This window comes from Clarias gariepinus, chromosome 15 (assembly GCF_024256425.1).
Source record: "Clarias gariepinus isolate MV-2021 ecotype Netherlands chromosome 15, CGAR_prim_01v2, whole genome shotgun sequence".
NCBI lineage: Eukaryota > Metazoa > Chordata > Actinopteri > Siluriformes > Clariidae > Clarias > Clarias gariepinus.
Genome location: NC_071114.1, coordinates 16,086,714 through 16,100,141, shown reverse-complemented (window position 1 = coordinate 16,100,141; position 13,428 = coordinate 16,086,714). Strand labels below are relative to the sequence as shown.

Below are 13,428 nucleotides of genomic sequence, written 5' to 3'. Positions count from 1 at the left end.
CCAGAGGTTATTAATAAAATACTCTCAATTGGGGGGAAACAAATATTTAACCCAAAATTTAGGTCTTCCGTTTGTAAATTTAGTGGTTATATATATATAAAAAAAGTATATATAAAGATTATAAAATATTTCCATACTTTAGTTTTAATCTACAACTTTATACACAGAGTGGCATGGTCCAGCAAGTGTAGAGTTAATTAAAATGCAGACAGTTTAATCACACACAAAAGAAAAAAAAAAAAAAAAAAAAATACCAGTCATGCCTCTATCTGATCAACACTTCACCCAATTAAACTCTAGATATTTTTAGATGTAAAATTTAAGGACCACATAACTCCAAGACCAGAAAATTTCTCATTTGTAGTACATTTAGATTCATTACTGGTCAGGAAGTTTTTTTTTTTTTTTTTTTTTTAAATACTAGCTTTGACAGAAGTGCAAATGTAATAAAAATTAAAGTTTTATATTAAGGTGTTAAGCTGAAAAATTATTAAACAGAAGTAACAACTTGGGTGTTGGCGAATTGCTGCAGTTTAAGAAGAATAAAACACCTCAGGATATACTGTATTTGGAAAACTTTCAAAAGCAGGGCCACTGGAAACTCTCCCAGAGAATTTGTGGCACAATGCATGGATGCCACTGAAAACAGGCATAAACACACACACACACACACCATACACTACGAGCAATTTGGAAACGCCAGTTAGTCTACACTGCAGGTCGTTGGGCTGTAAAAAAGAAATTGGAGTACCTGGAGGAAACCCATCAAGCACAGAAAGAACCACCAACCCTGAAGGTGCAAGTAACTGGGTCAAATTCTGTAACTTGGTAATTTGCACTGTCTCTCTGCGCTGCCATACTAACCAGACATTGATGGTTTTACCTAAAACAGTACAATACCCCCTCCCCCTCACTTAGGAGAAAAAAGGGGAAAATTTCAATTTGTTCCATATAAAAGGAATAAGGTTTATTGAAAAATATCGCACTCAACACAGTGCATGAAAAAACAGCAACTAAAACTACATAAAAATAGCTAAATACAAGTGCTAAAAATATACAATTTCAATTTCAGAATATACATTTCCAGTCAATGCAGTCAAAAAAAGAATTTTTAGATATGTCCTTAAATATTCACTGAAGAGGAGGTGCACTTGGTAATCATTAGTCCGGAGAATCAACAATCTGTCGGTTTTCTTCTGAAGTCAATTGTGTGGAGAACAAGGGAAAACCACATTGCATAACGGGAATAACACAAAAGCAAAAGGAATTCTAAGCACATACAGTAGTTAAAAAGCAAAGCCAAGACAAAGTTAAGGGATAACAAGCTCATTTTACGCATATGATTTTTTTTTTTTATATATATATATAATAGAACTGATTAGCTTTTCGTTAAATCACCCATGAATGAATACGTTCTAGAGGGCATCAAAATACACGGCTGTTGCACAAAAATCTGATCTGAATCAAATGTTTCAAAAGGATCCCAATGCCAGTGCATGCCTACATACCTGCTATCAAAATATGTCCACTTATCCCTGGCCCCAAAAAAAAAATTAAGGATTTTGCTAGAAGCAAATAGTGCAGTTGTGCGTAGCGGAAGAAAAAAAAAATAATAATAAAAAAAAAATAGATGTGCTGGTGCAGAGTAATTCAGGAATTACATTTCAGAACAGGAAGCTCCTACACCTAAAAACATCTCTACAAGGATAGAAGAGGTCTGTTAATACAAGCTGTGTATTGGAAGGGGAAGATCTACCTGATGAGCTAAATAAGAGAGCAGGTTACGACGTACAGCCCTGCTAAAAATCGGACCAAACTAATGTAACAGGGTGCGGGTTACCCTAAACCCTGATGAGCCTGCGCCTTGTTCAATAATTTTAAAATTGACATGTATCATGGTGTTTAATTCAGTCTCGATGTGCAGCACTGCCCTTGCTAGTTCATCAGCATGTTTAGTCATAACCCAGATGGTCATAATCGGCCGCTGCTGTAGCCAGGGAACAACTGGGTCAAGATGGCTTGTAGAGCTTTGTTCACGGTCATCTGGTTGTTCTTGCCTAGATCATGACGACAAGCAGGGCAGGTGTATACTTCCGCTTTAAAGGACCGCTGGAGACATTCCTTTAAAAAAAAAAAAAAAGGAACAAACAAAACAGAACTATAACAAACTGACAATTTGCTGGTCATTACTACATGATCTAATGCACTCGTGGAGAGAAGGCTAGTTTGATTCCAATCTGAAGTTTTAGACATATTATAAAAGAAAATTTCTTTAAAAAAATGCTTTTTCAGTAATGGGAACCCATCTTACCCTGCAGACATTATGCTGACACTCTGTGGTAATGGGCTGATAAACAACTTCTTGGCAGCAGATACACAGGAAAACTTCCTCCACTTTGTTTATGAATCTCTGCAAAAACAAAATGGTTGGTTAGTAAACTGGGATTAAAAAAAAAAAAAAAAAAAAGTCAACAACAACATCCAGAAGGACAGAAAGGAGATGGAAAATACAAAAGATGCAGAGATAAATGCCAAAATTGCATAGCGTAAAGTGTTATCAAAATATAAACATTGTACATACTGGGCCTAGGTTTAAAGACTCCATGGCCTCGTCCCAGAGTTTCTTGTTGAGCTCGTCTTCCTTGATTAGCGCCTTCTGCTCCTTGGTCAACTTGTAGGCTTCCACTTTGACCTTCTTGGGTGTCCTCTTAGAGGGGGAGGTTTTCTCCTCATCCTCAACTAATTCAAAAAGACAGTAAAGACTGTCACTGTACTTTAGACAATGTGAGTGAAAAGCAACAGCAAATTTGGATTTATTTTTGTTTGCTTTCGTTGAGGTGCGGATACTGAGTTTTTAATTCAATTTAAAAAAATCATAAAGTTTAATTTAATTTCTCTCTATGGTTTAGGATTTACCGACAACTGAAATTGAGTAAATAAGAAGCTTAGTTAAATTAATTAATAGGTTGGTTTATATTTCACACAACTTGTACTTTATTCTCTTACAAATAAATGCCTTGAAGCACCAATTAAAAACCGACTGAAACAGCACTGAATTTTCTAAATTATATATCTCAAGCATGCAGGTTACAAAAAAAAAAAAAAAAAAAAAACCACCACCTGCTGTGGTGCTGTAGTTCCTTTTTTTTGATAGCTCAAAAAGTGTCCGTTATTAAGGAAGCTTCACTTGCCTGCCTGAGATTTCCGCTTCCTCTTGCCCTTGGTAGGCGTTTCAGTCACCTCATCCTCGTTCTTATTCTCCTTTTCCTTCTCTTTTGCTGCCACTGCTTCCAGATAACCTTCAGGATACTGCAGAGCATAGCCAAGCATGCCGTTAACAACATGCAACCGTTTGTGTTATAGCTGTACTTCCTGTCTTGTGTTATAACTGTACTTCCTGTAAGATATGTCCAGCTACAGCTTAATTACCTGCATGGTCAGGCCAAGCTTTTTAATGCGTTCTTTGCCATCTCGGGTCCACGGGGCTGGTTCATCATCATTCCTTTTAAGCAGGTATCTCCATACTAGGAAGCCTGACTTGCCCTTCTCTGGCCAATACTTGACCACCTGGCAATCAAATAAATAAACAAACAAGCAAATAAACAAATAGACAATATACACCCCCCATCCAGTTTATCGTAGAGCCCTAGAAAAGATGCTAATGGTGTTTTAATCACAATAATTTCTGCCTTCCTTAATTAAAAACAACTTTTAAACGTGCACTTATTTTAGATACACAATTTATGGACAGGCAATAAAGGGTATAATTTATATTTTTCAAAATTTATTTAATGGGTTAATGTGTTTAACATATGAAAATTCATAACTGAATATATAATGCTATCCATGTAACATTCTGAAGCACAATAAGAATACTTTGTTCCTGAAACAGGCATCATACATTTGTCAAAATACTCAAACAACTGTCTTTACATACTGGTTTATGTCCCTCTTTGATAGTGTACTATCAACTATTAAAACATATTAAATTTCAGTGTGTTTACTAGGCATGGAAATCACACCTACCTTGTAAATGCCATCGTATCTGTTCCCATCTTCTGGAGAGTACTTGCTGTGTTTGCGGCCTTTAGAACTGCGAACCACTCTCACAGGCTTCCCTGCCTTCCAGTCCTTTGCCTCTGCACCATCCTTCTCATTCACTGGTGCATTACAGTTTAGAGCCAGGGCCCTGTGACATTAAACATGTAAAAAACCATAAGATAATCTGGGTGGAGCATATCAATAATTTTACAGACTTTTAAATAATTTTGCATTTTTAACATGTCTTTTACTCTGGTTTAAATACAAAATGTTTTGAGAATTTCATATAAAAAGGCAGAAATGCAAGATCACCACCAGGAATATATCCATGATGTTTGCAACTAGTTTGTTTTGTCCTACACTTTATACCCCAGTTTCAGAAGCACACCAGCTTAACCTGACTTTGATCTAATATTCATGTAGTAAAAAATGCATTCAGAAGCAAACAGTAACAGTTGTGTCAAAAATAAGTTATGCAAGTATCCTGAGCAGATCAGTGTTTCTGGGATGCTTCTGAAACATGTTGCAAGCACACCTGGTAAAATCAACAGCATTGACTAGAATGCCAATTCTTCTCTCTGGCAACCATGTTGCAACCAGAACAGAACACAGCTACGGCTGGTGGAAATAGTGACTAAGAGACTGTACCTGCACCGTAAAGTTATAGAAACATTAATTGCTAACATCAATAAATAAAAAAAAAAAGAATACAGTACATCAATGCATCATGTACTTGTTCATTATAGCCCATACTAACCTGTTCATATTGGTAAGTTTCTGATCACAGGATTGTTCAGCAGTTCGCTTGTTACCAGAGAGATCTCTACCACCAGAACCCGTATATGTAAACTCATTACCATCATCCTAAACAAAACAGCATTAAACAGAGTTAGAGTCCCTGTTGAACACTTAAAGCATAACTTTAATTATGATTCTTGTAAAAAAAAAATATTATTAGGAGTTTTACTTAATGCCGAGTGTTGGATGAAGGGCATTACCACAAGTGTGCCATTCATAAATCTAGAAATATTTGGTTTCTCACTATTAAAATTTAAGAACTTTTGGCCACCTTAAATCAGAATAGCAGTTATAATTTCTAAGGAAGTATTGAAAGTTAGATTAGGTGCAAATGTGGTATTTGAATTCCATATAATTATTCCATATAATTATTCCAATAATATTGCAATAAATAATCCTGGTTTTAGTACCAAGATTTAATCATTCTTTAACCTTTTTTTAATATGCTCTGTTAACTTTAAACGTTATAATGCCCCACGAAAATGGTTCTCTCAGGACAAAAAGTTGATTAGACTAAGAACAACTATATCCACATCAGTTTTATTAACACCAAACAAACCCAACATACCACATCATCCTCATAGCCTCCAGCCAACACCAGAGAATAAGCACCATCATTGCTTCGGCCATGGATCCCTGCAACATGAGGCCTGTGGACTCCAGACTCACTGACCTGGTGTGCAGGAAGCACATTTTGGACACTTGTATTAAGAAACAGATTTAAAGAAAAGTATTAGATTGCTTGTTAAACAGCCAGCTCACCTGCACTCTAAACTTCCACAGAGTACCCACAGGGACTCCCGGCACTGGCCCGTAGTGGTTAGAAGGAACGATAGTACACTGTTTAGTGCGGCCCACACAAGCCATACCCTGTAATCAAAAAAATAAAAAATAAGAAAATAAGATCAGACTCAGCATGGTACAATAATTAAAGTATTCCAGAATTAAATACATAAACCAAATTCAGTTTAACCACAGCAAAAAGACATTGTCACACAACAAGCAGAATAGCTTGAACCATCATGATCCCATACACAAATAAGATCACCAGGAATTAGAAGTTATTTGAAGAATATTTGTAACACACTGCTTTTAAAACCAGCAATTCTAATTGGTCAAAAAGGTGCTAATGAATTTCCAAGCAGCAACCTGAATGATCAGTTTAACTATATTAATGTCCTTTATATTGCTGTTAGGTCAATATTAACAGCCAACTCATATCTTTTATAAACTTGCAATGTGCACATTGCAAAAAAAAAAAAAAAAAAAAAAAAAAAAAAAACACATGATCCGACATTAATATGTGACAAACTGCATGGTGGTGCCAGAAAAGCTGGTTTGAATATTTCAAATGTTTTTTAGGACATGTGTAGTAATTTGGAAGCAAGACAAGATTCAGAAGCCAGAATATCACAGGCTTCCTACCCTCAAATACTTAGAGATTAGCACTCTAACATTTAGCAGCCAACTGTGGCAAATTAACTGCAAAAGATTTGTAAATAATCAAGGAGGTGACAACCTATACAAAAGCAGAACTTCTGGCAGGTTAGTTTTCAGGAGCACTCAGGTGTGTGTTGACATCACAACAACATCCACCAGTGCTGCTCATAAATCAGGGAGGGGTAATTTCCACGCAATTCAAAAATAACCATTCTAAATTGAAGAGACTGCTTACAAATGGAGACTTTTTAAAACAGTTGCTAATTTCCCTAGGTTTGGATGTACCAGGATTTCAGTCCAAGAGCAAGCAGTTTAATGCCCAAATATGTAGAAAAACCTCAAAGTTACATCACTTCTGTAAAGACCCCATTAAACATTAACGCTCATAACAGCACAATAAGAAAAACAAAAAGTATGGCGGGTCCAAGTTAGGTTTGCAAAATTGTAAACAAACCACAAAAATTTAAATTACATTATCCTTACAACTTAGACGAAGGTAGATGATTGGTCACCATGCAGATCATCATGTTTGGGAATAAACAAACAGTATATTAGCACAGACACCTCACAACAACTGTCAAGCATGGTGGTGAAGATGTTTAATATTATCTATTATTGTTTGTAGATTATTTTTACTTGTTTTGCAGCCACAAGACCAGGAAAACTTAGTCACCTGGACAACAACAAAAACCACTTTATACTACAATATTCTAAAGACAACTGAGGGGCCAACTGTCCAGCACCTTAAGCTGTTACGCCAATACACATCCTTCCGCAGCTGGTGGAACTGGAAACAGTAATACATATACAGAGGCCCAGTTATCGCCATTCATGGAATACTTCCAGTCCAATCAGCTTACTCGGTTGGAACTGTTGTGCAATTCAAGTTAGTTATCGATCCTTAAGGTGCTTCTACATGTTACTAATTTGTTAGGGTGTTCTTTATTAGGTTTCTAAATGGTGGTTTACTTTTTGAAAGAATTGACTTTACCAGGACTTGGTGAGGGTAACAAAAAAAAAAAAAAAAAAAAAAAAGGACACTTAACCAACAGAAAAGATGCACACCTCACACTAGGAGATGCAACATGATAAAGAATGAACACATACTTTGCCCCAGTCTCTCTGACTGGACGAGCTGGCAGATGCCATCTTTGCTTTCTTCTTGCTTTCTTTTAGTTTCTCTCCAGCCAGAACAACCTCACTCGCGTCATTCCGACACTCAGGGCAATACCTACAAGAGAGGGGGGAGAACCCTTTCAGATTTCTTAACATTTCAATTAAACTCCTATAATTACCATCTGGCATCTTTAAGCTTTTATTAATAGTTATAGTTACTATTGCTACTTCCCTTTTTAGTGGTTTTAGATTTTGTTTAATCAGAAAATAAAGAGACATTTTAATGAAGTTTTCATCTTTATCATCTAGATTGTTAGTTACCAAATACACAAATCAACCTAAATAAGAGCTATTGAGTAATTGTAATCATTGTAATCCGATTAATCGTTTCAGTAATCAACAGATAAATCAGGCCTAACAGTGTTGCAGCCCATTAGGATACCAGTAAATTAAATCTGACCTATATTTCACAGACAGGCCCCCCATAGTTAACGTAACTTGATTCCTTCTTTTCCTCTCACTCATTCTTTATGCCACTTATGGCCACGAGGTAGGGTACACCTTGGATAGGGTGCCAGTCCATCTCCAGCACACAAGTAATTTGGAAACACCAATTAGTCTAATCTTCACATATTTGGACTATGGGAGGAACGCCTCCAAGCACAGGGAGAATATAGACCTCTCCCTGTAGACCATAAATAAAGCTAAATACTTTGTTACTGTGCCCCTGGAAATTAATTCAGCTTCATGTATTCAATTATTAGAGATACTGTTCTGAAGCTCCTCACCAGTCCTCATCAGTTGGGATGTTGGTTAGGGGCGGGTTGAGACAGTACGTGTGGAAGGCCATGTCACACTCATCACACAGCAGTTGCTTGTCCGGGTCCTGCTTCACCCCACACACACGGCAGTTACACCAACGACAGTTTTTCTTGGGGTCGTCCTTACAGTGTTTACACTCTGGCCCATTGGACCCTAAACATGAACAAAAACATCATTCACATACATGTTGATTTGACTTGAAAAAAAAGCCATACACTTTAATATCATTTGACATTTAAGCAACGTATTAAGGCAAGTAATGAATACTGAAAAATAAGCAACTTACTCTTCAGAGGGCTGTCAGAGGTGGCTCCAGGTCCCTCAGAGCTTCCAGCTTCTTCAATTTTGTAGATTTCACTTACAAACAAGATCCGGCAATCAGTCAAAGAGTCACCAGCATCCCTGTGAAACAACCACCAAGTTGCAATTTTAAAATGGAATCACTGTATAGTTGTGTTTCTATATACACCCACATGTAAACACAAAAGCAGTACTGTTAGCATGAATATGCACTGCGTTTAGGGGTACAACAATTAATTGTCATCATCTACTAAAATCAGTAATAAAAGAATACTTGTGCAAACTGTGAACACTCTGATATATAGGTGTTAGGCTTACTGGAGTGAAGTGGGTAATAGGAAATACCAAAACAAAAATCTGAGTATGGGAACATTTCACTCTTAAATTGAGCAAAAGACATTAAAATCAGGCAGAAAATCAACTGTCAAAAAGTTGTTTTCTTAACATTTCAATTGAATTCCTATAATTACCATCTGGCATCTTGAATAGACATTTTAATGAAGTTTTCATTTTTATCATCTTGATTGTTAGTTACCACATACACAAATCAACCTTAAGTTAAATTAAAAAGCTGAGAGCTAAAAAAAAAAAAGTTATTAATTAATTGTGATCATCGTAATCCAATTAATTGTTTCAGTAATCGACAGATAAATCAGGCCTAACAGTGTTGCAGCACTAAGAGCATTACGTTTCCACTGCAAGGTTAAAAATCCTTTATCAAATGACATTGGCATTTGATATCACAGCTCCACCTACCCGAGCAGTATTTTGCCAAAAATCTCCCGCTGGGTGCGCGTCTCCCTCTTCCTCTGAATCTGAGCGTCGTACCAGTAGCCACGCTCTTTCGGCTCATCAGGGTTGTAGTTTACCATAACCACCATGCCCTCCTCAAGCTGGTGCCACTGGTAGACAGTGCGGGCACGTGGGCGCACATCCTTTCCCTGGAGCTGTACAACTCCATTCTCTGGGTAACTGCAGGACATGCAAATGTAGTTTGTATGTGCTCAATACAACAAGGAGGACAAAAATAAGGAGACTTGCATTAAAAACTAATAGATAACATTATTTACAATCCCATACACAAAGTTTTTAAATCTTTTAATCATCTCTTTTCTGTCTTACATGTAGTGCCAATTTCCACCCAGTATTATTTTTAAAACTTCACTCTAAATTTTTCCCAGTGATTTTAATATGCACTTTCTACTGCCATTTTATTTGTGAATTCTTCAAATCTGTCAGTAAAAATTTTACTTGAATATATTCCCCTCTTGGCAATATCATCCCACAGTGAGGTAAAAATGTGTGGAAAATAAGCTCACTCTTCGTATTTGATGTGGTACCGAATTTCATCCTCTCCATCTGTTTCCATACTTTCATTTTCTGCAGATTTAGGAGTCTTTGTCACGTTTACAATCTGAGCCTCAAACCAAGCACCCATATTCAGGTCTCTGGCATCCACAAGCTCGTTTATCTGCAGAACATCAATATGCCATAATTTATATTTTGTAATTAACAATTAATAAATCATAATTAATAAGAATATGCACTGAAAGAACAGTGGAAATATAATGTATAATACAAAAAAAAAATCTGTTTATGATAAGATGTTTTCTACCTAAGATGGAAGGAGTGAAATAAGGTTCCTAGCACAACTTTACCTTATAGAGCCCAAAGCCCGGGTCGATGAGGTCACTCTGGGCTGAGGTTCCAGCATTCTGACCCTCACATTCTCCATGAGTGGAGCTCTTATCCGACTCACTCTGACCTGAACCGCAGCCAGAATCGGAGTCTGAGAGCTCGGCCTCCTTGTCTTTGGGCAATGAGACTGCAGGAAGTGCCTGTCTCACGAGTAGCTGAACAATGTCATTCAGGCCCACATTGTAGTCAAAAATAGTGTGGCCATCTTCCATCTGTAACACAATTTAAACTGAAGTGTCTAAACATTTGCTTTTTACCAAATGACAACCGTACAAAAATCAGATCATAATTACTTCATATATCTGCATCCATTACCCTTGAGAAACAAGTTAATTCTTTTGGAGGACACATAAATTTTTTTTTTTTTTTTTTTTAATGAAAAAGTTTTTTGTTCCATACAAGAGCGAGTGGTTAAGTGAACTTATGCAAGTAGACTAACAAAAATTACTCAGCCTTAAATCATAAGTGCAATTTTATACACAAGCTGAAATCACTTATTTTCAACAACACCCTAAAAATACTAAAACATTAAAAGGCTTTAAAAAAAATTTATACATAAAGATAAAAGATACATCATACAAATATGACAAAAGTAAAAGCACCAGTTATCCACCTCATCTGACATTTTAATGTCCATAACATTTAAATGAGTCCATAAATACTTTTCACATATTTTCCCATCATGTTATATTTATTTTTATCTGACCTGTTTGCCTCTGTAAAAGAGCCTCTGTCTCTCAGGCTCAATGTTGAAAAGCTCCATAATTCGCAACCTCAGTTCATCCACTTTAGTGAGTTTGGACAGGGAGTCAACCCGATGGGTCTCCTTACCATCCATAGTGCGCACCTGGATCCACATTGCAGCAGCCCTAAGACAACAAAAATCAAACAAAGATTTAAAAATAAATAAATAATTCAACTGCACTTTACATTGAAGGAGAAATAAACCTGAAAAGCTCGATGGGTCAAAAGTGAAATTTTGGCTAAAGAAGAATCCACCCTGATGACTTGCACTCTAATCTTTTTATGATTTTCTGTGGTGTCCAAGATTGAACATAATCTCTTAAGTTTCACACTGATTATGGCATCCTACATTACCCACAATTCCATTCCCCTGCCTACTGATCATGGCGTCTGTGGGACTCGGCTCTTAGTTATTATTTAGTCCCATAATCTGTCCTTTCCTCATTTTACACTCCGCTCAAACAGAAGAGCACACAAATAAAAAAATGCTTTTCATGCTAGTATTGGTGTTGATGCCAGCACATTTGACATGTAGTAAGTTGCTTTATAATGTTTTGTGTAGTTACTCTGATGTCTAACAAGGGTAAAAAGGACTGGTTGTTCTTTTGTTTTTGGAGCGACAAATAAATAACAGTAAGGGTTTACTTCTAATAATAATATGGTACCCTATGATGTCAAAGAAACAACAAACTTCTCACGGGTTTAATGAAAATACACCCTTAACCAATAGATCAGCACAATCACTGGAAATAATGATATTGCAAGTGTAGAGTTGAGTTTTTTTTTTTGTCTGTAAGTGTAGAGACACTCAACTCCATCCGTTTATTCGGGCGGAAGTGCACTTAGCCGCCCCCTGCTGTCTAGTTGTTGTACGACAGATATAAACACTCCCGGGCTGGCACAACCTCCAAAATTAAGCCTGCTAGTGTAACGCGGGTTATTAGTAATAGTGAAACAAAATACCATTCATAAATTATAAACGTCGTAATTCACATTTATCACGGTTACTAAGTGCTTAGAGAAATGTTTTTCTGATCTACAAAATTTTGTTCAAAACGTCCTTTGTTGGTTTAGTCATTGTTCAACCTTAATGCTTTAGCCATGCTAAGTTGAGCTGTATGCGGAAATATTAATTACAGTAAAGTTCTGAGTTAAAAAAAAAAGTTTTAGTTTAAACAACACGAGGAAAACAATGTTAGTTAAATTTAATCACCCTAATGTAATACACTGGCGTTAACCGAACTAACCGACATTTAACCCCAATTACTAATCCTGGATATATTCACAATTAGACAATAATTAGATTAAACCTTAAAAAACGCAATTAAGTTGTAGCTTTATTTACTATTTAAAAAAGCTAACATTACATTTAACCTCTTACTCAAATTCAGTTTGCAGGAGTCTCAAGTTCAGCTTAGTAACGATACAATAGGGGAAAAAATACTTTTAAAAGAAACTTAACCAACCCAAATGAGACTACAGCACAAAGTTCTCTCATTCTCAAGTCCATCTTTAAGTATGATTTAACTGTTAATTATATTTTCAACAATTGAGGCAAGAATGAAAGTTACAATGCAAACCTTTTAACTAAAAAAAACCACTAAAATTTGATGTTCACGGTTACCTCTGTCTTGACGTCCACCCGAAACAAGAAAGCAACTAGTTATAATTCAGTAAACACGCGTCAGACTGGAATATTAAAACTCTTTAGACTCTTAAACCCTGCACTACATAAAACCTCGTACAGCGGCAATTCAATAAAAATCGCTCCAACAACGTGTTTTCCCCTCCTGCGGCAGGCGATGTTGCAATTCTATTGGCTCTTGTTGGACGGAATTCGTGCGCAGATTGGCTTACACAGCCGTCAATCTCTTCTCTGACCGGAGCTTTAGGCTCAGCGCGCGAAATCAAGCTCTCGCGGCAGCACGTGCCTACGTTAGGTTATGTATCGCGAGATTATGGTAATATAACGACCTTTTATGGACACAAACGTCGTTATGGTCTTTAAAAACATTGTAGGGTTTTGTAATTTTATCACATTGGACAGAGAAAGAGACACTGTATGATATGTTGTCAAATATATATGGTAAAGCATTTAACTTATCTTAAACCATTTTTTTTAAACATTAAATTTCTGGAATACTAATAAGCACCCCATCGCCACTAAACTGAGAGAAGCAGATTCGGCCAAATCCCGCCTCCTGCGCTAGGATTGGTCCGTGGGACATACTCGAGGCTTCACTGGTCCAATCGAGGTCCTGCGCGTGAGTACAACCTACTGGCCAATCCTAACGCGTACTGGCGTGTTTGTTCTTTGTGTTGATTGGCGGGAGAATGTGAGAATGTTATAAATATCATCAAGATGGCGAAAGTAGTTGTGTTCCATGTTTTTCAATCAGTATGTTTACTTTCTTTTTTTTGCCTGTATACACATAACCTAACCTTTTCACAGTTGAGTGGGAACTAAAG

General features: G+C 36.7%; 1 protein-coding gene across 1 annotated transcript; it reads right to left on the bottom strand.

The window, feature by feature from the left end:
• Positions 1–941: 941 nt before the first annotated feature.
• Positions 942–12,737, bottom strand: uhrf1 (ubiquitin-like with PHD and ring finger domains 1). Its single transcript, XM_053512435.1, has 17 exons — positions 12,584–12,737; positions 10,922–11,084; positions 10,176–10,427; positions 9,837–9,988; positions 9,274–9,489; positions 8,504–8,619; positions 8,184–8,370; positions 7,387–7,510; positions 5,602–5,709; positions 5,408–5,512; positions 4,799–4,905; positions 4,027–4,189; positions 3,430–3,567; positions 3,192–3,309; positions 2,582–2,739; positions 2,312–2,410; positions 942–2,121 (listed from the first exon to the last, which is right to left on the bottom strand). The coding sequence occupies exons 2-17, from the start codon at positions 11,072–11,074 to the stop codon at positions 1,972–1,974; spliced, it is 2,346 nt and encodes a 781-aa protein (XP_053368410.1). The 5' UTR covers positions 11,075–11,084; positions 12,584–12,737; the 3' UTR covers positions 942–1,971.
• Between the last annotated feature and the right edge of the window lie 691 nt (positions 12,738–13,428).

Bases quoted from the DNA above. Each gene is read 5' to 3' on its own strand.
- uhrf1 (XM_053512435.1), bottom strand. From the start codon at position 11,074: ATGTGGATCCAGGTGCGCACTATGGATGGTAAGGAGACCCATCGGGTT. The intron at 8,371-8,503 runs GTAAGTTGCTTA...GTTCATGTTTAG, and splicing joins CTCTGACAGCCCTCTGAAGA to GGTCCAATGGGCCAGAGTGT. The intron at 3,568-4,026 runs GTAGGTGTGATT...TTTGATTGCCAG, and splicing joins GATACGATGGCATTTACAAG to GTGGTCAAGTATTGGCCAGA.